The sequence below is a fragment of the Meles meles genome, chromosome 3 (assembly GCF_922984935.1).
Source record: "Meles meles chromosome 3, mMelMel3.1 paternal haplotype, whole genome shotgun sequence".
NCBI classification, from domain to species: Eukaryota; Metazoa; Chordata; class Mammalia; order Carnivora; family Mustelidae; genus Meles; species Meles meles.
In genome coordinates, this window is record NC_060068.1 from 141673171 (window position 1) to 141696537 (window position 23367).

General features: G+C 56.8%; 1 protein-coding gene across 11 annotated transcripts in view; it reads right to left on the minus strand.

Moving 5' to 3' along the window:
• The window catches only part of TCOF1 (treacle ribosome biogenesis factor 1), a 36920-nt gene continuing 13553 nt past the window's right edge, over positions 1 to 23367 (minus strand). The window contains exons 11-28 of one of the 11 annotated variants that reach the window (XM_046000550.1): positions 23099 to 23275; positions 22689 to 22940; positions 22392 to 22598; positions 18112 to 18249; positions 17731 to 17919; positions 17474 to 17647; positions 17171 to 17311; positions 14743 to 14853; positions 10309 to 10495; positions 8653 to 8786; positions 6958 to 7071; positions 6433 to 6655; positions 5859 to 5941; positions 5141 to 5321; positions 2732 to 3277; positions 1914 to 2002; positions 1166 to 1209; positions 1 to 480 (exon numbers count right to left, since the gene is read on the minus strand). In XM_046000550.1, the coding sequence (XP_045856506.1) occupies positions 1183 to 1209; positions 1914 to 2002; positions 2732 to 3277; positions 5141 to 5321; positions 5859 to 5941; positions 6433 to 6655; positions 6958 to 7071; positions 8653 to 8786; positions 10309 to 10495; positions 14743 to 14853; positions 17171 to 17311; positions 17474 to 17647; positions 17731 to 17919; positions 18112 to 18249; positions 22392 to 22598; positions 22689 to 22940; positions 23099 to 23275 (2973 nt within the window). In that variant the 3' untranslated portion in view covers positions 1 to 480; positions 1166 to 1182. Of the gene's footprint in view, positions 481 to 1161; positions 1210 to 1913; positions 3278 to 5140; positions 5322 to 5858; positions 5945 to 6432; positions 6656 to 6957; positions 7072 to 8652; positions 8787 to 10308; positions 10496 to 14742; positions 14854 to 17170; positions 17312 to 17473; positions 17648 to 17730; positions 17920 to 18111; positions 18250 to 22391; positions 22599 to 22688; positions 22941 to 23098; positions 23276 to 23367 lie in introns of those variants that run through there. The other 10 variants (XM_046000548.1, XM_046000546.1, XM_046000545.1 and 7 more) reach the window with 10 other exon arrangements.

Genomic DNA, 23367 nt, shown 5'->3' on the forward strand with positions numbered 1-23367 from the left:
TCAAGCCTTTTATTTTCTGGTTGTTACAAAAAACCACAAACAAACAGGGAAAACTGACAGAGGACAAAGCCTCTGCATCAGCCAGAGAGAGACCAGGGACGTGGAAGGAGCTGCAGGCTGGGCCTTGCTAGGTCTGTAGGGCCCAGAGGTGGAAAGTCCAAGGCCTCTGGGCCTGTTGGGTTTGAAGGGAGAGGGGCAGGTCACTTAAAAAAATATATATATACTGTACACATCTCTAGGAAGCATTCTGTGTCAGGACAGAAGTCAGACGCGGAGTCAGCGAGTGCAAGTCCCCCGAGCTGGACGCTTGGCCGCCGCCCCCTCGGACCAGCCTCCCCGCAGGGCTCACTGCTCGGCCAGTGCGGACATGGCGGCTGGTGGGCTTCTTCTGGGGAGGGAGGGGAGTTAAAGATTCAGTTCCAGCCCGTGGTGGGCAGAGGGCTGAGGCACGGGGCTGGTCGCCACTTGGCTAGGAAATCCCTGGGTGAAGGAAATACATCCAGACATGAGATTTCCCGACCATTTTCTCCAAAGAAAAAAATAAAATCAAAACCTGGGGTCTCTGATGCAGGGGAGAAGCCTGAGCCACAGCGGGCACTTCAGCACGGATTGGGTCCCAGGAAGGCAGATAAGCACTCTGGTGCCCTGCCTCACTCAATCCTCACTGCCAGTCAGGCGGGCTCTGGGTCCCCACCATTTCTGGGAGGCTGGTGGCTGCTGGGGTCCCATCAGCCCCTTCCCCACCACCCAGGAAGCACAGCTGCATCGGAATGGCTTATCCTGAGGAAACCGTCTTCCTCCCAACGAGGAATGCCCTCAAATGACAAGAACACAAGGAAGAGGAAGTGGACAGTGGTGGGGAGAGACCGAGCTGTACTTGACCTCAAGCCTCACCCTCCTCTGCAAAGCAGCACTACCCCAGTGCCCATACCCAGGGAGGGTTGTGTTGGTCGCTGCCATCACTATTCTGGATCCTTCTGATTCTGCAGCTCTGATTCCTGGCACCGCCTCACTGGCCCCACTGACCCTGAGAGACGGAACCACTTTCTCCAGCCCCCACTCCTTTCCCCCGCCTGGGCCCTGCGACCAGGCCAGATGCTAGGGCTATGCTCCCACCCTCACCAGGAGGGGAGGTCAGCAGGGATCCCCGGGCCTGGAAGCATACCTGTCGCCGCGGGCCCCTCAGACTGTCTGCTCCGCCGTCTTCTTCTGTGAGGAAACAAGCATGAGAGGCTCCTGGGCCTGAAGCAGCTCCCCCCACCCCCGCCCGCCCCAGGAGCGGATGTGATGGTTCTTTCCTGAGAACTGGCAGCTCTCCCCAGAACAGATACTGGGTATACAGGGGTCCCTAAGGGCAAGGATGGGGCCCCACTTGCCCAGGACGCTGAAGCCAACAAATGCTCAGCTTTTCTGAACACAGCTGAGGCTCCACTGGCCACAGTGAGAAGGGCCCCGTGTGAGGTGTGGAGGGCCCTCTATTCTGGTGATCAGCCTTTGGAACCCATAAAGCGGAGGGGTGTGTTTCTGCAGTGGGGACACGCCCCTGGCTGGGGTACACAAATTCCAGGGAATGTATCCTCTCCCCCTCAGCCTACCTGGCTGGCCTCCCTGCCCCCACCTCGAGGCTCTCCTTTATCTATCCCAAGAACATCCTTCTACCTCACAGATAAAGACAGGGGTCACTCCCATGGCTTCTACACACACACACCAAGTCCCTTCCCCTCAGGGTGGCACCTGCCTTCCACCCATCTTCAGTGTGTCACAATTCACAAGCCCGTAACCCCTGGACCCTGAGAATGGACAGGGGGCGGGGACCAGGTCTGGCACACACGGGATGGGGTTGATCACATTCACCCTGGGGACTAGGTCTGGGTCCTTCTTCTGGCTGGAGACTGCTCAAGAACTCACGCTACCTTTTTCTTCTTTTTCTTCTGGAATGGTGAGTCAGGGTCTTTGGTTGAGGCCTTTTTTACTTTCTTCTTTTTTTCCTTGTCTTTCTTTTCTAAGGAAACAAAGTAAACCCCCTAAGTAACAGAAGCATTGGTGGTGGGGGGAGGTCAATGTCAAGAGATAGGGCTGGTCTCAAGGGATCCGAGAACCACTCCCTCCAATGCCAGGTCCCCAGTGCTGCCCACACTCTGGGGACCCATCAAAACACAGGTCCTAGGCCTGCAACTGCCTGCCCTGGTCCGAGTACCCATGGGCCTGCCTCATGGTTTCAGCCCCATTCACGGACCACCTGGACTATTACTATTTTTCTTTAACTCACGTTTTAAAACTTGTACCCATCTACTTTAAGAAGTGACATTCTACCTGTAAGGCGAATATCACCTAAGGAAGAGACAAGGGTGGATGAAAGCAGGATCCACAGCACACTCTACACGTGGAGCTCACGAAGGGCCGGTGACCATGACCTCCGAGAGGAACCTGCTATCCAGGTGCCTGGGCCTCGGAAGCAGGAAGCAGAAGTCCACGGCAAGCGAGCACTGGGGGTCTGCAAGTAGGCCGTGCCCTGTGGCTGCATCTCTGTGTCTCCGGGCAGGTCAGCCCAGGAGCTCCAGTATCCAGCTCCGGCTCTGCCACTACCATCCCCTGGCCCCACACAAACCAGTCAGCAGCCTTTCCCTTCGGTGCCAGCTGCGCACCTGCCCCCGCCCCACAGCGTGCTGACCGGAGGCTCTCAGCCTGGGCCCAGGAGTCTGCTCTGGGCTGCGGCTGGCCGGCCACTTACTCTTGTCAGATTTCTTCTTCTCCTTCTTGCTCTTTGGGTTGCCTTGGTCTCCACCCTCAACCTTCAGTGTCCCTGGCTCCCCTTCTGGCTTCTCCTTGGCTCCTCGGGAGCCAGGAGCCTCTTTCTCCTTCTCCTTGATGTTACCACTTGCTCCCTCTTTCTTGGCTTTCCCCTTGGGAGTCCTGAGGGCCTTTTCTGGCGAGCCAGCACCCTCCCCACCTCCCCCGGCCACCAGCTGCTTCTTCTTCTTGCTCTTGGGGGCTTTGGCGGCCGTCTGGTCCCCCGACAGCTTCCGCTTGCGGCCCACCCGGCCCTTCCGGCCGGCCTCCTTGGCAGCGTCCGCGGCCTTCTTCCTCTCCTGCTTCAGCAGCTCCGTCAGGACCTTCACCACCGAGGCCTGCACCTGGGCCTCATTCAGGGGCCAGGGCTCGCTCAGGAGGCGCCGGCTGATGTCACTCTGCAGTGCCAGCACTGAGGCCTGGGGGTTCCCGGCCTCCTTCTTGGGCTTCCGGGGCTTCTGAGGCGCGGGATTAGCCTCTCTTCTGCCTGTGGAGAAAGGACATGGGGTCACGATCGGGGAGAGCCAGGAAACAGGCTACCGTGCAAGGGCCAAGGAGGGGATCTAGGACACAGTCCACCTCCTCTGACGATGATACAGACAGGGAAAGGGCGGCCCAGCAGTCACTCTGCCCAACCTCCTGCCTCACACCTTTCCAGCAGCTTCTAACTTAGCTTTTTTAACTTAGGTCTTTTTGTCTCCTTGCATTCAAGTCAGGCTGGAGATGAGAAAGGACTCCAGAATCTTAAGGAGGGGGCGTGAACTCTATCAACAAAATGAAAGGTCAGATAGGAGGGAGACGGTATTGCCCAGTGGGAAGTCCAGAGCTGGGAGGCAAGGGACTTGGATTCCAGGTTTGCCCACCACCAGTGCGCTGGGGAACCATGCTCCTCCCACAGCCTCGGTGTCCCCATTTGTAAAGTAAGGGCTTAGATGAACAGTGAGCCCTCTGTTCTAAGTCACAGATTCATGGTAAAAGCTGGTCAGGGGACAAGGCAGCTTAGGGGGTGACGGGCGTGGTGTATACACACGTGGCGGCTGACTAAGCAGGTTTGCTGCCTGCCAGAGTGACTTCTGGTGCAGCCTTTGTTTAGAATTTTCCACGCCTCTGCTCTCCTTTGATAATTGTGTGCTGACTACACGTGTGAAAAAAACCGACCACAGCCCCCTCTAAAATGTCTCCCTGTCGCACCCGCCTCTCACCAAGAAGGCTGGGGAAGAAAGTGAGCAATGACTCTTCTGCTGACCCAGCAGTGGCGAGCTGCAGCTGAAGCCAAGGCTGGGGCAGTGGGTGCGGGGCGACACGAGCAGTGTCCCACCGCTGCCCCTACCTCCCCGGGTGCCTCAGCAGGTTTCTGCTCCCTCTGGGCCTCACAGACACAAGAGTGCCTACACGCTGGCTCTGAAAGGCGCCCAGGGGCTGCGCCCGGCTCCCCGTCACGGGGTTGGGGGCTGTTCCCAGCAGCAGGCAGTGGGCCCCCGTCGGGAGCTCACGCAGCTCTGGCCCCAGGGCTGTGGTGGGCTAGGGAAGGCGAAGATGGCAGGAGGCGGAAGGGTCCCCAAGGCAGACGGAGGCCTGACTCAGTCGTTCAGTTCTTCTTGGCAAGGACAGGGGGTGGGGGGAGAGGGAAGCTGAGGAGGGCACGGTTCGCGCTGGCAACCTCCTTCCCCGCAGCCCACTTCTCAGCTGCCTGTCTGCAAACACCGTAGAACACAAAAGCTGGGGAATGCCCAGGGCTGTCGCAGGCATGCCCATCATAGCTACCTGTTCCTCAGCGCTGGCGAAGTCAGGGCTGGCTAATATCCCTGGCTGGGGGACCTCAGCAACTCTGGTCTGCCCTCTCAACACTACGTGACGATTCTGTGTGTGCCATGCTTTGACCCTCCCTGGATGGCTCTACTGTGCCCTGTGTGACTAAGACACAGAGGCCCAGTGTGGCCAGGGTCCTGTCCAAGGCTTCACAAGAAGTCGGCCCATCACCTGAGGTCTCTGCCATGTGCTAGAGACTTCTCCAAAAGTGGCTCCTACCTTCTGTCTGTGCTGCCCTGAGTTCCTACCCCCCATACCACAAGCCCGTTTTTTAGAAAGCAAAGTTAACGGAGACAGAGAGCCAAGACCACTTAAGGCAAGGGTCACCCTATGGCTGTACCAGAATCCCACAGAGATGGAAAACCTGACTTCCAGGCCGTCCCATATCACAGAAGCCAGACACCTGGGTGTGGGGTACCAGGCCTTGGTTGGAGAGGCCCCTGCGACAGACAGGACCCTATCGGTAGGCCTGTTCCTGAGGCAGGGAAAGAAGGGGCCCACTGCCTTGTCCCTCCGGGTCCCACTGTGGCCCTCGACTCACTTGTTTTAGGGGATACGGTGCCTGCTACATGTTGGGGTTCCACTTCCTGCTTGCCATCTGGGACATCTTTGGTGGAGGAAGTAGAGGAAGCCGAGGGGTTGAGGTCTGGCCTAGGAGTGGCCTTCGAAGCTTGGGAATTGGCCAGAGTCAGCCCAGAGGTCACATAACCTGAGAGGAGAGACTGAAGAAACCCAATTTGAAGGAGTGAACGAGGCGGAACCCTGCTCCACCCCTGGGGGCAGAGCCTGCTGTGCGGAAGCCATCCCAGGAGCCCCGAAGATCAGGCTGGCTCTCGGGCCCAGCGGGGGGCATGTTAGCCCTTTGTATGAACCTCCTGCACTATTTTAATTAATACAGACTTCCATCGGGTACATTTAAGAAGACAATCTCTTACTACTAACGAGAATGGAAAATCACTAGTGCTTGCCGTGTACAGAAGATAACCTTAAAGAAATCCCATCTGTTCCGAAATGTCTTTTTTTCTGGGACTCAGCTAAAATCAAGACAAGCTTTTTCCACAGGCTCTCAGAGTCCACCCCTCATGGCATGTTAAAACAGAGCCTTGGTGCTCGCTTCGGCAGCACATATACTAAAACAGAGCCTTGGGGGAGAGAGAGGACCCTGCCGTGGGGGACGGCCTCAGCCTCACACCGTAGCAGGTGGCCTTGAGCGCCCATCCCCAGGCCCCCGAGGGGCCAGTCCCCTCCCTCACCATTACCTGAGAGGGTGCCACCACCTCGTCCTCGCTGGACTCTGCTGTGGTCTCCTCCACCAAGGTCTCTGTCGTGGAGGGGGCTGGACCTACTGGGGGAGCACAGGCCAGCTGTTGGGAGGCCCTGGGATGGCCTGAGCCTTCCACTGGTCCCTCGCCCTCCTGCCCAGGCTTTACCTGCTCCTATGACTCCCTCCAAGGTCAATGGCTATTTGCAGCCTTTTAAGCAAGAAATCTGAATGCCAAAACCTTCCGTTTTAATTCCCAACGCCCAACTTATGCTTCCTTGCTTTTCCGTGGGGGAAGCATGATCCTGGGATTTTGGGGGGCCAGCTATGGGAGCCTGACGGTAAAAAGCTGGCAGCAGTCCAACAACAGGGCTGGAAAGTCTCTGGTATCATCTGGACCAACCACCTCGTGGGCCTGTACAGGTGGGGAAACGGAGGCCCAGCATGGGGGTGACTGGGTCCAGGCCGCAGAACAGCTGGAGATACAGAGCTGAGACCTGAGCCTTGTACTCCACCAGGCTGCCACTCCCCTGCTCTGAGCCCACCTAGCCTTCTCCTCCTGGGTCCCTCACCTAGCCTCGGGGCCGAGGGAGCCATCCGGGGCCCATTAGCATCCTCCTCGCTCCCTGAGGAGCTGCTGCTGCTGTCATCACTGTCACTGGAGGTGTCAGAGGCCTTGGCTTTGGTGTGTCCAGTGGGAGTGGCTGTGGCGCGCTGGAGCGCAGGGACCTCAGGCTTTCTGACCTTGTTGGTCCCCTTGGCCGGCACAGGGAGTGTTCCCAGAGCACTATCAACCTAATTTGGTAAAAAAAAAAAGGGGGGGGAATGGAAGAGAAACTGAAGGGAAATAAACTCGGTGCCTACCAAACACCCGTTACCCCCGAGATAGGCGCCTGTTCACTAATTTGCACGAAGGCCTCACTTAGCACCCCTCCCACAAACGCTCAGCTTGGCAGCAGAGGTCGGGGTGTGTGTGCTAGTCACAGGGCGGGTAAGTGCTGCTGCTGGATTCGGGCTCCTGTCTGTGCCCTCCCTTCTGTGCTCTGTCATCCAGGGTGACGCCTGGTCCCACCACCACCACCAGGCTCCCAGCTCACCCCACTGGATGACGGGGTCCTGGCAGCAGGAGGCTGGGCCTCACTGGCTTTCTGGGCAAGGATCTTCAGGGCGGCCTGGGTCAGCGGGAGGTGAGCAGGGCTCCTCTTTGTTACCTGTGGACAGCCACAGGCAGCCCTGAGACTTGCTGGTCCTCAGGATGTCATCTGTGCTAGGCCCTGGTCAGAACCTGGCTGGGGGAGGAGGGGCCTGTACCTGCACAAGGAGCTGTGGGGCTGGAGGAAGGGACTGAGGGATAGTCAAGACTGATACCACCATCGGGGCAGGAAACGGGGCCAGGCTCAGGTTATCAGCTGATCATATCGCTCTCAGGGGATCCCCCCAGGGGAGGGAAGCAGCCCAGGTCCTACCCGAGGCGCTCAACACAATCTGCGCTCGCACTGGGGAACAGTCCCCAGCCTGGTGGCTGCAGCCTTCCCACAGGCCTCCCTGGGGCCCTCCTGCCCCCACACAGACCCCTCGTCAGGGAGACGGACTGGAAAAGAGCTGGGTGGACTCCCCCAACTCTGGAAACTTCCAGCCCCACCCCCACATCTCTGCTGCTACGTGGCATCTCTGCTGCTGCATGGCCCACACGGCCCGCACCATGGCCTGTCTGGCTTGGCCCCGCTCGCCTTACTGCTTCCTCCAGCTCTCCCTGTCCTCGCACTTCCCCAGGGGGCCCCAGCCCAGGTTCCCCTGCCTGGAGTACTGGTTCGCCCTGGCCTGGCTGCTTCTCTAGCCTCAATGTTGCTGCCTCGGGGAGGCCGCTCCCCCTGTCCTTCCTAAAGCCACTCACTGCCTTATTCTCTAGTTTATACCTAGTTTCTCTTAAAGTACCCACCAGCTGGCAGGTGCTTTACTTTCTGGCTTCCTTGTTTCCCGGCCCAGCCCATGAAGGAAGGGGCTCTCCCCCACTGTTGTCCCCGCCACGGTGTCTCCAGTTGCCGGCGTGCAGACGCACTCGGCACCCCTGCTGGCTGAACAGCGGCAGGCTGCTGGCTGCAGTGACCAGTGTGCAGCTACCCAGCTCCCACGCTCCCAGAAAGCCTCTCTCGGGCTGGAGCTCATGATGAGCCCCTCTGGGCTAGGGGTGCCCAGCTCCCTCCTGTCCTCTTTGGGGGGTAGCATGCAATGGGCTGGGAAAGCTGACCCGCAGGGCCCAGGAGTGCGGTGAGGAGTGAAGAGAACTGGGCCCGGGCCCTGCCTCACCCTGGACAGGCCTCCGCGGTCCTGCGGAGAGGCAGCCCACAGCTCGTGCGCCGTGAGCCGCTAACTCCACCCCGCTCAGGCCAAGACCCAACAGAAATGCACCGCAAATGGTGAAGGCCAGGAAATCACCGTTATGCCCACTAAGAACAGGCAGGGTTTGTTCACAGCACTTCCAAACCGGGAGGGAAAAAGAAAACAAACCAGAAGTGCAAGTGTGCTGGAAGGGCTGCCGTGGGGCGTGAGCTGCACCCTGGCTCTGCCTGGGGGCCGCTATCCCACGCTACTCCTCCTCCTCAGCCCAGGGGCCTCTGGGAGCCCGGTCGTTGCGCGGCAGCCAAGCTGGGGAAGGTGCTGGTGGCGAGGGAGCGGCTCCTTGTGCAGGGCTGGAGGAGAGCAATAGCAGTCCCACCCAGTAGCACCCGTGGGTGCGGGGAGTCCCCCTTGCCCCTGCCAGCCCGCACGGCCCACCCCTGCCCGCCAGGTACCTGAGCAACAGGTGCCTCCTGTTTCTTGCCTTCTGACACCCGACCAGATGTCGCACCGCTGCCAGCCCCCACGGCGTTGGCTCTGACGGCTGGCCTTGGCTGGGCCGTAAGCACACTTGTGCTGGTTCTACTGGCTGAAACAGAGCGGGGTGGAGTGCAAATCAGGGTACACAAGTCATAATCCCCAATTATCAGTCCTTCCTGGGGACGTGGCCCAGTGCTCACGGCACCTGCAGCGGAAGCTTATCTGATGCCCTCCCCCTCAGGGCGCCTGGGTAGCTCAGTACGTTAAACGTCTGCCTAAGGCTCAGGTTACAATTCTGGGGTCCTGAGATCGAGTCCTGCATTGGGCTCCCTGCTTGGTGGGGAGTCTGCTCCTCCCTCTGTCCCCAGGTCCCCTGCTCATGTTCTCTCTTTCTCTCACAAAAATAAATGAAAAAAAGAAAAAAAGCTCCCTCCCGGAGCCTCAAAGGCAGGAGCCATCGCTAGCTCCGTGTCGCAAGCTCAGGGGAATGAGCTGTGAAAGTGACCCCAGGACTTCACCCCAGCTCTTCCCACCCTTCAGTCCTCCACGCCACCGCCCCTCAGCTGGCCAGGCCACCACTCTGAGCAATGCTGGGGAGCACGGCTACGGAGTGGGACTCTGCATTTAGAAGAGTCTCCATAAGAATATCATGGTCATCTACAAAGGCTCAGTTCCATGTGTTCCCTGTAGTGCTGCGTGTTTGCCCCAAAGCCCATGCATGAAGCCCGTATCTTCCTCCAGCATGGCACTGCCCATGTGAACTATGCTAAGCCCACCCAAAGGACAGCTCTATGGCCAGCAGAAATCACACGGTAAACATGTAATGTCACAGTCAGTCAGGTAAAAACTGTGGCGCACACATGCATGGTAGGAGCTCACTAAAAACACAGATACAGCCACAGTTTCTGTAAAGTGAACAGTTCTAAAATGGCAGTAATTATTCCAGACAGTGGAATTATAGTGACATCTTTTCTTCAGTGCTATTCTGTACTTAACGAGCCTACCCAAACCAAGTCTTATTATCATCTTCGTGGAGTGTCGTAACAACAACATTAGCCATTTTCCTGATGGCAACGGGAGTATCACAGATTCTCAGAAGTCATAGAAACCCCAGACAGGGTTCTGTCTCCCACCGAGAGATGGGATCTTTGCCTAGGATGTCTGCTTTGGGATTACCTGACCCTTTGTACATGCCACCAGGACGGGGAGGCTCACTACCACCTCACAGCCCTCTCCCCGTTCAGGCAGTCAGTTGTTATAAAGCTTTTCCTCCATTATGTAGAAATCTGCTACCTGCAGCTTCTGGCCACTGGCGTGGGTTCTAGCCCTTGGAGCTGGCACAGAGAAGTCCCAGAAAACTGTCTCTGGAAACAGACATCAGGATGAACCAAAGTCGGGTGCAGAGACCTGGCCCCAGGCCTCTGGGGACCCACAACTGTGTGCTGGTGACTCAGCCAGCAGCCTCCCCTCTTCAGGCCGTGGTGAGGTCTGTGCAGTGCTGCATGCGTGCACGTGTGTGCGCGTGTACGTGCATGCGCGCGCCGGCAGCTCCTGCCCGGTGAGCCTGGAGGCCGCAGCACACAACTCAGCCCTGCATGGGACTCAGCCCTGCACGGCAGGCCTGTGCTCACCAGAAGTGGAGCACTGCGTCGCGGGGATCACATCCTCATCCTCACTCCCAGAGGAGGAGCTCCTGGCAGTGCTCTCCGAGGCCCGGGCCTTCCTCGGGGTGTTTACAGCTGGGGCGTGTGTGGCGGTAGCAGCTGGGCCAGCTGGACTACGGTTAGGGTCGACAAAAATCAGAGGGGGTTTAATCACCTTGAAAAACAAAAACAAAACATACCCCCCCAGTGATTAAAGGCTTGGCCAGGCAAAGGGGAGGGCAGGTCGGGGGCTGCCAATGCAAAGGGTCCAGAGCGCTCAGGGCCGCGGGGCAGGCAGAGGCCACCCTAGCCGCCCATAGCGCTCTTCGTACACCCCTGGCCCATGCACCTGCTGAGACCCACACAGCACCTCACAGCCCCCGGAGCCCCTGAGGTTAGCAGTGCTAGCTCCACCACACAGCTGGGAGAACTAGAAGTCCAGAGAGGAGAGAAGAGTTGCCCAAGGCTGCACAGCTTCCCTGAACTAGAGCCAAGAGCAGAAGAGCCAATTCAGCCTGCCTTCCTCTAGCTGACTCCAGGGCCAGACGCTGGCCGAGCCGGGTGCTCTAAGCAGCGTGCCCCTCAGCAGCCTGGTCGTCACCCACGATGCCCCTGTAGAGCTGCGCACAACCAAGCTGCCCCCGCCCCAGAGACGCTGGGGTGGCCCACTAAGCTGTGGCCCGCGGTGCCACAAGCCAGCTACTCTGACCCCACGTCTTCGGCAAACCAACTGCACAGGGGAAAAGCCAAGGCGAAGATGTTAAGGGACCGAACGCCGTGTGCGGCTCTGTGCGAACTCTTATCCCAACACACCAGAGATAAAGACTGCTGTTCAGGAGACCCCCCGGGAAGCGGGGACGCCCCGTGTGCACGTATGCATGTGTGCAGTGTGCGTGCATGGTGGCTGTCCCCTCAAAGAAAGGAACCTGGGGGCGCTGGGGAAGGAGTGGAGGGCTTGCACGAAGTGGGCCTGGTCACAAGGGCAGTCCCGCTGAGGCTGGGGAAGGCTCGTGGGGGTTCTTCATGCTGTTCTATCTTTGGGCAGGCTTTACAGCTTCCAGCAAGGCAGCACAAGAGAGAGAAAGAGGCTGCTCCCTGGGATCCTGTGGACCAGGCCGGGCTCACAGCTCCAGTGGGTATGCCCACGGCATGCGAGGTCACTTCGCATACTTGGAGCCAGCGAGCCCGGTGAGCCCGCACCTTCCATCCCCAGAGGTCAGAGTCTGTCTGAATTCCATGCCCTCTTTGGCCTGGGGGGAAACACAAGGCAGCCGGAGGAAGCTGCCCAAGGCCAAGGTCTGGGACCCCGTCTCGCCCATCACCTTTGGGGCCCAGGGTGCGGTGGGAGAGGCACCGTGAAAAGTCAAGCAGAGAGGGGCCCGCCCGAGGGTAGGAGTTCTGCTGGGCTGGGGCCGTTCCCACCCTTGCCAAACAGCCTCCCCCGCGGCTGCTCTGATCTGCCACTTCCAGAGCCTGCCTTCCCACATGATGAAAGAGAGAAGGATGGAAAGTGGGAGAAGGCTTACAGTTGAGGGAGGGGGGATCTATATATATGTGAGAAGACAGAGGAACAGATTGTCGGGGACGAAGAGAGGCACCGAACCCACCGAGGCAAACAATAGCGTCTGGGATGTTAAAAGCAGCTCAGCAGCAAAGCCTCCTCCTCCCTGTTGCACCTGCCCACACGGCCTCGGCGCCGCGGGCGGAGCAGGGGGCGTGGCGCTGGAGGGCAGGGACGCGAGGGGTCTGGGGCTGAGCCCAGGACCCGACGGCAGTGCAGTGCCAGCGCACCATTCCGAAGGTGGGCCGTGGGACCCAGGGAATTGAGGAAACCCGTCTCTGATCCCACCTCTGCTGGACCTCACCATGTGGGGAGGCCCCTGAGCATTGAGGGCCTCAGTTTCCCACCTGTTAACAGGGCTATTAGTAATCCCAGGCTGGGCTTGCTCGCCGGAGGGACTCCGATGTGCTTTGAAACTGCACAGCACAGCACACAGAGGTGACAGATTCATGGGAAGCTGATGCAGCCAGACACTGGCTGGGCGTCCCTGCAGGTGCCGGGCAGCAAGGGCCTCCAGGGGAGGCAGGGACTCCCTTCCTATCACAGAACCTAACTTGGGGGCCTTTTGTCACAGCTGAGCTCACCAGCTTCCAGTCTGGGGCCGAGTGGGGGTTGGGGGGCTGACCAGCCCTGGCTGTTAACTCTGGGAGTAAGGGACAGAGCTGAGAAGGCACCCAAGAGCCCCTCACAGAACTGCCCGGGGCTAGTGAGCAGGTCTTGGGCCAGCCCTACCCGAAAGGGCTGGAAAATCCCATTCTCCAGGGGTGGGCCTGGAGCCTCGTGGTTCTCCAGCCCCCAGGGAATGTCGCCCCATAGGCTGAGAAGGCTGAGGCTCAAGAGAGGGCAAGTGGCCTCACCCAGGGTGACCAGCAAACTCTGCCAGAGCTAGACAGGAAGTCCTGGAGCACCAGATAGGAACTCCTTCTGGGACCAACCACGCTGAGGCTCCGACTTAACACTCTAATTCAGTTCTTTACAGTCTTTATCTCAGACTTGACCTGAAATGTTGAGGGCAGAGCTCAGGTCTTTTTAATATGGTACCTACCCTAGCACAGACCCTGGCCTGGGGTTCATTATGCCAGCCCAAGGGGGCGGAGCCAGAGACCATCCCCTCTGAAGTCTATCACAGAAAAAGAGGCTGGGGTCCATCCTTGCAGGTGGGGAGAAGGGCACAGTGAGGGAGTCTGGGAATGGAGCCACAACCACCTGCCTCCCAGCCTGAGGCTCTGCCCTCCACGGACATTGATCCCTTTTCTCCACAGACAGGCCAGTAACAAAAACAGAGGGAAACGTGTCAATGGAGAAGTACCTGACAAATGCGTAATAGTGAGACTATTCATTCTCTGCGAGCTGGGGATGAAGGAGCTAAGCAGCTGCAGGGAGGAGAGGCTGCAGCTTCCTCAAGCTGCGCCGTCTGCCCTGAAGCCTCCGAGGGAAACACATGAAATGCCAACTTTTTTCCTGCTTCTTTTTTAACAGGGACTCCAGAACCTTCAGGACTAACGTACCAATTAAATAGCTGAGCTTAAGCATGATGTTCATTTTAATTGTGTTGGCCCCTGCATCGCAGGGTGCAGCAGCCCCCTCCCTCCCAGCTGTCCTGATCTGCTCAGAGGAGGTGGCCTCCTAAGGGCGCCGGGACTGCCGGACAGCAAGGCCTGGCGGCCCTGCTCTTTCCCTGGTGAGAGGCCAGCGCATGCAGTGGAGGCCACGGGCACAGCATGGACAGCCTGGATTCAAACACCAGGTCTGTCCACTTGTTCTGGCCATGGGACACCGGGGTAGGTCACTCGACTTCTCTGAGCCTCACTCCTTCCTCCTTCAAACGGGAATAAAAGGACTTCCCTCAGGAGGCTGCGGTGGGGACCGAGCAGGATAACAGAGGACAGGGTCTGGCACCTGGAAAGTGACCGGTAACGGCAGTTGTAGCTGTTCATCAGGATTTCTGTCACCTGTGCTACAGAACAGGGAATGGCAGCGAGCACCCCACCCTATCACTGGGGGTGGCAAGTGGCATCTGACCTCCCTAGTAGGCCAATCAGCACATGGTACGGCAGGTGTACGAGGGAGTGGTTAAGTAGAGGGTCTGGTAACTGCAAGACTCCAGGGACTCTGACAGGACCTGGCGGAGGCGTCTGGGCAGCTGGAGCTAAAGGACAAGGGCACTGCCATCTTCTGGGAAGGCTGGGCTCACACAGAGGCCTAGACTCAGCAAGCTGGGGAGACAAGGTGGGCCTGGTCCCAACCTTTGGGGGTGAGTCTGGGGAAGCTGGCGGGTGCAGCAGAGCACGTGAACACGCACCACGGGCACCGGAGTGAGATCCCACACGTGCCCATCGGATTCCGACAATGAAGAAGGCTCTCGATCCCAAGCAGCAAGCAGGGATATACAGGAGCAGGGGGCCAGCAGCACCCCTGCCCCGGCTTCTTACAGATCATGAGAATGTGGGGAGCGGATTTCACCTCACTGGGCTCTGAGTCCCGATGCCTCAAGTGGGCCACAGCGCGGGCCCTCCCGCAGGAACCAGCACGCCCCATCAGGCAGCACACTGTGCATGGACGCAGAAGGGAGGTCTGCCACCCTGCCTGCTGCCGGGGCAGACACGTGGGCCTCAGGACGGGGAGGGTGTGCCCAGGGTCATGGAACTGGCGGCTGGGAGAGCCAGCCCGGTTTGGCTCTGAAGCCTGGATGTTCAATGACATTCTGCGGCCTACCTCTTGGGGTCACCATGAAGGTGAACAGATCAACCAGGAGACTGTGAGGTGCTGTTTAAATGGCAAAGGTCTGCCCTCACTCTCCCCCCACCCCCGGGGCCCGCTGCCCTGAGTCTGCGGTGTCCCAAAGCGAAGGAAGGGCCTACCTGGCTGGATGGCAACTCCTCGTCACTGCTCTCCGAGGACCCCTCTGTGTTCTTCTCTGGGGGTGCTGGTGCCACGGGCTTGCTTCTGGCAGCTTTGGAGATACCCTCCTTCTGGGGGGACAAGCACACAGGTAGGAGAGAGGGGGTGTTAGCCAATGGGGAACACGACTGAGGGAGTGGGGCGGGGAAACCCAGGCCAGGGAGCAAGGACCCTCCTGTATGCTGGCCGTCCATGGGTGGCAGCATGGCCCCCTTAGTACGTGCACGGGAGGACAGCTGCTGGCTTGGCATGCCCTGGGGCCCCTGGAAACCCAGGCCTGCACTCTGCTGATGCCCCCACCAAGGCTGACTCTGAACTTGAAAGGGACGTAGGAGTCAGACCCCACTAAGACCTGAGGACTGGAGTGCTACTGGCCAGGCGTCCAGGAGAGGAGACAGCAATCCAGGACAAGGTTGTAGAGGTGAGCCAGTGGTCCCAGCACGCTCTATCTGTCTGTAACACCCCCAGGTAAAAAAAAGCAGGAGCCAGCCGGAAGTGTCCCGAGGCTCCACCCCCTCCTGCCAGACCAGGCATTAAGGAGGGGGGCTGGCTGGGCAGGAGCTGCAGTCGGGGGGTGTGGGTGCAGAGGAGGAGAGCACGGAGCAGCAGGCACCAGTGGTGACCAGCTCAGGGGAGCCCAGGGCAGGGGCCAGAGTCCCCCATCCCCTTCACTACTCAGTCCGGCCGAGCAAAGCGGCAGAGCCACCTAAGCTGTCCGAGTCCGGTTTCTCAAGAGCAGCTACAAGATCCTGAATCGTGTCATCTCCTACTTTTTAAATGGGTCGGCAACAATGCACACAGCAACAGCCGTGCCCCATGCCTTCCTCGCTATCAGAACCCCGACTCTGCTCTGCTAGGGCTGGTGGCCCCCTCTCCCAGCCAATCACAGAACCACAGGCCCCTCATCACTGAGCAGGGGAAGCCCATGCCTTAGATCTGGACAAGGGGGTGAGGGTAAGGGAGGTCAGCTGGTGGACGTCCTAGCTCTTCTGGGGATGCTGCGGCCCTGCCATGACAGCGAGTGGAAGATGGAAGAAATCTGGGTCAGCCACGAGGCCAAGCTGAAGGAACCACCTTTAGAGCTTGTGCTCTGTGAGGTAACCAATCCCCTTTAAGCTCTTGGAAGTAGGTCTTCTCTCCCAGATTAGGATGTCCTGATCCAGGAACCCACTTAAAACTTTAAAAGCAAACCAAAATACTGTCGTGTCTGAACAGGCCTGGGACCCTTGTGTCTCAGTCTGGCACTTAGGCCCCCACAGATGTGACAAGCAACTAGAAGTGACTACTGCCTATAGGATGGCTGGCCCTGGCCCACCTGACTTCACATTGCCTCCCCTTGGCAAACCCCTACCCTGGAGTGCCTAGCTCTACTTTTTTGTCTGGTGAACCCCTGTCTTCCTTCAAGCTCTGCTCAATCATCTCGTCCAACCGGCTAGACACCTGTTTTCCCAGCTCCACTGGACAGAGCGCTACCAGAATATTCTCCAATAATCCAGCTACTTCACCTTGCCCCACTGACTAAAGGCCCCATAAGGGCAGGACCAACATCTTTCATCCCTTTATCTCTGCCAGTGAGAAAGCGTTCGTAGTTGGTCTGACGCACTGAAGACAGTGGTCAGTGCTAGAAGCATTTAACAGACTTCTTGGTGCTTGTTTAGCTCCTGAAAAAAAAAAAAACAACAACCAAAAAACCAGAACCTAAGAGAGGAGGAGCTCGGCCTGGCACAGGGATTTCCAGCTTCCCTTAAGAAACAGAGATGTGTGGGGGTGCCTGGGTGGCTCAGTGGGTTAAAGCCTCTGCCTTCAGCTCAGGTCATGATCCCAGGGTCCTGGGACCGAGCCCCGCATCGGGCTCTCTGCTCCGCGGGGAGCCTGCTTCCTCCTCTCTCTCTGCCTGCCTCTTTGCCTAGTTGTGATTTCTCTAAAAAAGAAAGAAACAGAGATGTGGCCACACAGAGTTACATTTCCACAAGGTCATAATCAGCTGTTGGAGTTGACAGGGACTGTTTTTCTAGCTGGGACCAGAGCTCTCCAGTTTGCCCGAGCTGCCACCACCTTCTACTGCCTCTTCTGACACCAAGGCTCAATGTCGGCTACCAGGCCATCACACGCACGAGCCCTCTCTGTCCTGGAGTCTATCTCCCAAACTTCTGCAGGACGAAGCCACTCCAGCTGCCTTCTGCACAGACAGAAGGGAAACCATCCACAGCAAAGTCGGTTCCTCATTCCCTCCCTCCCCCCACTCCTCAGACTTCATCCGGCTAAGCTCTCCCTGGGGTCCCAGGTGAGCGAGGGGAATCCTCTAGCTCCCTGGCGCCTCCTGGACCTGCATCACAGCCCAAGCCTCAAGACACCCTGTGACATCCTGGTATTCTCAGCCTCATTTACCTTGGCAGGAATTGCTGGTCTTGCCTTCTGGGGGGCTGGTGTGCCTCCTCGGGCTACGGAGGACTCGGTGGGTACAGGAGTGCCTGGGAAACCTTTCATCAGGGAGGCCTTGGTTTGGGGGTGCTTTATAGCAGGTTTCACCTAAAGAGACACAGAGGACGGCCGCTGGGGTAAGGGTCCAGGAGTCATGGCTTTCATCTGGTCTTCTTTCCTCACCTGGCCCTGAACCCAAGTCCTGAATGGGGAGAGGGCGGTGGCGGCTCAGAGGCCTGGTGTTGCAGCGGCTTCCTCGTTAGGCCTCACCTGGGCTGGCGCCTCCTCCTCGCTGTCAGACTCCTCCTCACTGCTGCTCTCCGAGTCCTCCTCTGGCTTCCCTGCCTGGGTGGCTATGGCTCCTGTCTTCTTGGGAGGGGCCGCTGCAGCCCCTTTCCTGGAGAACTCCTTGCTGGGGGCTGAGGCAGTTTTAACCTGGGGGCTCTTAACCAGGAGTTAAGAGAAACAATTAGGGGAGAGAGCCAAAGGAACCGCAAGAGCTGCTCTCCACTCTCCCCGGGCCTCACCTGAGTGGGGACCTCTCCGTCACTGTCCGACTCCTCCTCGCTGCTCTCTGAGTCCTCCTCCTGTGGGCTCTTGACTGGCCCCGGCTGTGCCGGGGCTGCTGTGGCCACTGCCTTTCCCACAGCTAGCATGGACCCCTGGCCCCTCCCTGAGACAGCATTGCTCTGGGGAGTTTTCGCTGGTGGCTTTACCTGCATCATGAGAAGGTAACGGCATTAGGGAAGGAAGCAGACAGCACAGCTCCATTTAGGTTAAGCCCACTCATGGTGTGACTGTGCAAAAGTCTGTCCCGCCTGTGCAGAGCCCTGGCTAGGCTGAGCCAGCTGCGTGGTCCTCCTCTCCACCCCACCTCTGGCGCCTCCTGGGCTTCTGGACCCACTTGCCTTGGCCGGGGACTCCTGCTTGGCTTGAGCAGCTGCCGTGACCCCTTTTCCCGGAGCTGATGCTGCCCCTTTGGCTGAAACTGCTCTGGTGGGAGCTGGGTTGGCTTTGCTCTGAGGAGTTTTCATAGAGGCCTTGATCTGGAAGGAGAAGCAAGAATTACGGGAGGGAGAAGGTGAGATGCAGCAGAGTGGTTAGCCAAGAACTCTGATTCTGGAGTCAGATGCCGGACTTCGGATTCTTGCTCCTCCATTTAATAGCTGTGTGAACCTGAGCAAATCACTGACCTCTGTGGCCTCAGTTTCCTCCTCTGTAAAATGGGGCTAACAACAATGCCCGCCCACATGGTTATCATGAGGATTAGGGACAGTCAGTGTTTAGCGTGGTTCCTGGCACATAAACTTGTTATTGTGAGCACTTTTCTTAGTGTTAGCTAAGCACAAGTCTACCCAGAGCAGATGTACTTTTCCAGGCTCCTTTTTCAGCTAGGTGGCCACGAGTTTAACTTCTGGCTAACAGAATGGAAGTCAAGTATACAATTCAACTTTCTTACGCAGTTGAAAACATGGTCTTCTTCCTTCCAGCTGGAAGAAATGCTGAGGTAATAGCTGGAGCTCTAGCAGCCATAATAGCATATGAGGCAGGAGCCAGGTACTCAAGATGGCAGAAGAAGACAGAAAACCATGGCTGTCTGAGGTTTTCTTCAGTTTAACCTAATCTTAACTGATATCCAAGGGATCCCCCAAACTCTCTCGGGGTATCCAAGCAAACACAGACCTAGAAAGATGAGGGCAACAAAGAGTAAAACCTTTGATGGTAAGATCGCAGACAGGAGTATAAAAGCAAACTGGGCTAATGTGAGGTAGAATGAGGAATCTCAGTGTCTCTAGGCCCCTGCCTCATTCAGAGATGTCATCTGATCAGTGACTTCCCCATCCACATGAGACCAAGTGAAACTAAGAATCAGTACTTCAAGAAAGAAAGCAATCTCAAGCACAGACTGTGTCTGGCCAAGGTTAAGGTGTTCATCAGCACAAAAAAAGTCATCCAGAGGTGAGAAAGGTCTTTTACATTCACTTAAGAAAACAGAGACACCAGCACTAAGGTGACCTCATAAGTATTAATACGGAACAAAATATGACTCAAGAAGCAAAAAAACACCTGAATAGACCCATAATAATTTTCAATACTGACTTATTAAAAAATCCCACACACAAAAAATCCAGGCCCACGTATCCTTATTGGTGAATTCAACTAAGGAAGAAGTAATACCAATCCAACATAAACGCTCAGGAAACACAGGAGAGAATATTACCAAACCCATTTCACAGGCCAGTGTCACCGGATACCAAACCCAGGCCAATACATCACACAAAAACTACAGACTAATATTCCTGATGGATATAGATGCAAAAACTATAGCAAACCAAATCCAACAACAATAAAAAAGGAGCAGACAGCATGTCCCAGTGGGATTTATCGCAAGAATGAAGGGTTGGTTTAATACCTGAAAATCAACGACAAGCAATATATCACATTAACAGATGGGAAAAAACAAAACAAAACAAAACAGTAAGATCACTTCAAGAGAAGAAAAGCATTTGACAAAAATTCAACCCCAAACTTCATAATAAAAACTCAACAAACTAAGCGCAGAAAAGAACTTCCTTGGGGGCACCTGGCTGGCTCAGTCAGGGGAGCACGGGACTCTTGATCTTGTGGTTGTGAGTTCAAGCCCCACGTTGGGTGTAGAATGTACTTGAAAATAAAATCTTGAAAAGAAAAAAGAACTTCCTCATCATGATAAAGGGCATCTTTGAAAAACTTAGAGCTAAAAAGCTAAAATCATACTAACCAGTGAAAAGACTGAATGCTATACCCTAAATGAGAAACAAGGTCAGGCTGGCTGTTCTCACCATTGCTATTCAACATTGTACCGGAGGATCTAGCCAGTGCAGTAAGGCAAAAAAAAGAAATATACGCTGTCTAGACTGAGGAGGAAAAAGTAAAACTGCCCTTGTTCACAGACAACATGGTTTGTATATAGAAAATCCCAAGGAATCTGCAAAAGCCAAGAAAACAGGTAAGCAAATGTAATGTCATAAGATGTAGTATCAACAAGGACGCCTGGGTGACTCAATTGGTTAAATGACTGCCTTCAGTTCAGGTCATGATCCCAGGGTCCTGTGATCAAGTCCCACATCAGGCTCCTTGCTTAGTGGGGAGCCTGCTTCTCCCTCTGTGTCTGCTGCTCCCCCTGCTTGTGCTGATGAATAAATAAATAAAATCTTAAAAAAAAAAAAAAAAGGAAAGAAGAGAAGAAAAAGATGTACGGTCAACATACAACACAAGGTCAGGCCCTAAAGGCATCCTCCCACTTATTCAGCCAATCATCACAGGCCAACTGGTCATTTCTCCCACCCCTCTCACACAAGGGCATTTCAATGGAGAATCACCTCCTTCTCCGTCTCTGGCACATCTGGTTTTCCAGAACCAGTCCTGTCTTTGTTACTTTGTTCTGAACCTCAGCTCTCACATGGACAGCTTCCTTTGAGCTGGCCGGGGTCTCTGAGCAGACCAGAGACTGTGTGACTCACTTGACCCCAGCAGTACTGAGCAGTGCGGGACGCACTCAGCGTGCACGGATGGCATTCTGTGAGGGAAGCCATACAAGGATTCTCAGTTAATCCCCACCAGAACCCCGCAACAGAGGCTTGATTATCCTTATCCTTCAGACAAGACTCCTATCAGAGCCGCCTGTCTCAGGCAAGTCAGGCCTCCTGAAGCTAGATAAGGCACCATCTTCTAACAGGGCTTCAGGCTATAAAGCTGGGCCCCTAGAGAGGGATTAGCTGTTTTATTTTGTGCGTTGGAAGAAAGTAAGGCCCCAGAGCATAATCATGTCTGTGGTTGGAAAAGTCTGGGCCAAGATGCCGCAGAAGGATGTATGAAAGTCAAAGGCTTTTGAGGCAGGCACGTTGGGCCCTAGGCCCAGCTCGGACCCTCCCTGACTGGGCTGAAGCAGGTCAGCAACCAACTCTTCTAAGCTCTAATTTCCTCCTCCAGAAACCAAAGCGAGAGAACACCCGTCTAATGGTACTGGTAGGAGGCTCAGACACCGAAGTAATGAGCACAAAGAAACTTTTCAGGTATTGGGACGTGTCTGTAGCTTACAAACAGGATAGGAGCTTTTGGGCTAGGACTCCAACAGGGACCGCACACAGGTCAAAACCTCACTAGTGGAATCACAGGAACCTGTGTCCCACAAAGCAAAAGGGAGAGAGAAACAAACAAACAAAAATTATAGAAAATGTGTGCTTTGATATAGGGGAAAAAAAGAAATGACTAAAGAGTGACAATTACAAATAATAAGATGGTGAACGAGCACTGGGCATGAGTGATCTTCACTTTCCCCAACTTCTCTCTTCCAGACTGGGAGAGGACTCCTGAGTCTGCTCCCCAGCCTGGCCCCCTCCCAGGGTGGACAATGAGCCTGCTGTATGCAGGCCCCTTGCTGGGTGTGCAGGTGAGACCCCATTACCTTCTCAATCCTGCGAAGGCGGATTTCCAATTTACAGATGAGTAAAACCAAGGTCCTGCGTGGATTCCTCACTTGCTAAGACATGTTGCTAGGACCTGAACCCAGGCAGTCTGGCTCCAAACCCCTGCCGTCTGCTCCTGCCCCACCTGCTCCCTCAGGGATTCCGCCAAATGCTCTGCTTGGGGCAGTTCACTCAGGCCAAGTGCGCTCCCACCCTCTGGGCCTTCACACAGGCTAGTTTCTTTGCCTAAAACACTCCGCTTCACCCCGCCGGCTCTTTCAGTTCACAGTTCCCAATGCCACTTCCTCCAGGAGGCCCTCCTTCCTGGAAACCCCTAGACGCCATCACCTGTCATGCTGTTAGGCCAGGTACAAGCTCTATTCTCAACCTTGGCACACCATGCTGGAGTAACCTGGGCACGCGTCCATGCCCCCACCTACACTGGGAACTCCCAGAGGGAGACAGGACAGTGCCTGGCAGATGGGCTGCTCAACAGAGCTTGTGGAAGGCATAAGGAATCTCAACGGGAGCTCAAAAGGCCACGGGCAAGACCCTGCTGCCTCTGACAGGTGTAGGAGACAGTGTGAGAAGTGGGAAGGAGGCTGGGCTGAGGCTGCCCTTGAGGTTTCTGCACACGCAGGGGGCTGGGGTAGGGGCAAGAACAGCCCGGAAAAGCCTTTCCTCAGCCCTGCCCCAGGCTCTGGTGTGGGTGGGATAGGCTGGCTCTTCCTCGGCCTCACCTGGCTGGGAGCTTTGGCCGCCTCCTCACTGTCGGAGTCCTCCTCACTGCTCTCCGAGGAGTCTTCCTGCAGCTCAGCTTTGACTTTGACTGGGGCCACTGTAGGCCCTGCCTTCCCAGGGGGTGCTGGGGCAGTCCCTTGGCCTGAGGACCCCTTGGTGGGTATAGAGGCAGTTTTCGCGGTGACACCTTTCCCCACAGGCTTTGCCTGGAATGACAGGGGATAGGAGCAGGTCACAGGTGCCCCAGGGGCCACGTGAGCACTGGCCCTGAGTCAGCTGAATAAACCTGGCCTCACCTGTCCCACGGCTGGGGCAGAAGGAAGGTCCTCCTCACTGCTGGACTCCTCGCTGCTTGAAGAGTCCTCTGGCCCCTGGACGCCCCTGGCCATAGCTGGGGATGAGGCACAGGCTGGAGAAGTTGCTGCTCCCACCTTCCAAGGAGCTGGCGTGCCCACTCGCACTGGGGGGGCCTTGGCAGGTGTTGGGGTAATGGGGGTGCCCTTCCTTGGGGAGGCCTTGATCTGGGGTGTTTTCACTGCTGGTTTTGCCTGAGAGGAAGCAGAAGTCAGAAGCTAGAGAAGGAGTCTGAATTCAGAGCCCCCGTATGCTCTGGGGTGGAGCCCCGCTGCCATCCTTCCCCTCTGCTCCCTGGGGAGCTGACTGGTGGGGGTGGTCGGGCTGCACCGAGGGCCCTCCTGAGCCCCACCTGGGCTGGAGCCGGGGCTGCAGGCGCCTTCTCGTCACTGTCTGATTCCTCACTGCTCTCCGAGTCATCCCTGGACACCTTGGCCTGGGTCTGGGTGGTCACAGACCCTGCCTTCTGAGGAGGCCCCTTGGCAGGACCTGAGGCAGCTCTGACCTGGATCTTCCCAGAGGATTTTGCCTGCAGTGAGACACACAAGATCAGAGGAGGGGGCGGAGAGCATGGCTGTGTGCAGAGACATAGACCAAGAGGGCAAGCAGAGTCAGTGTGTG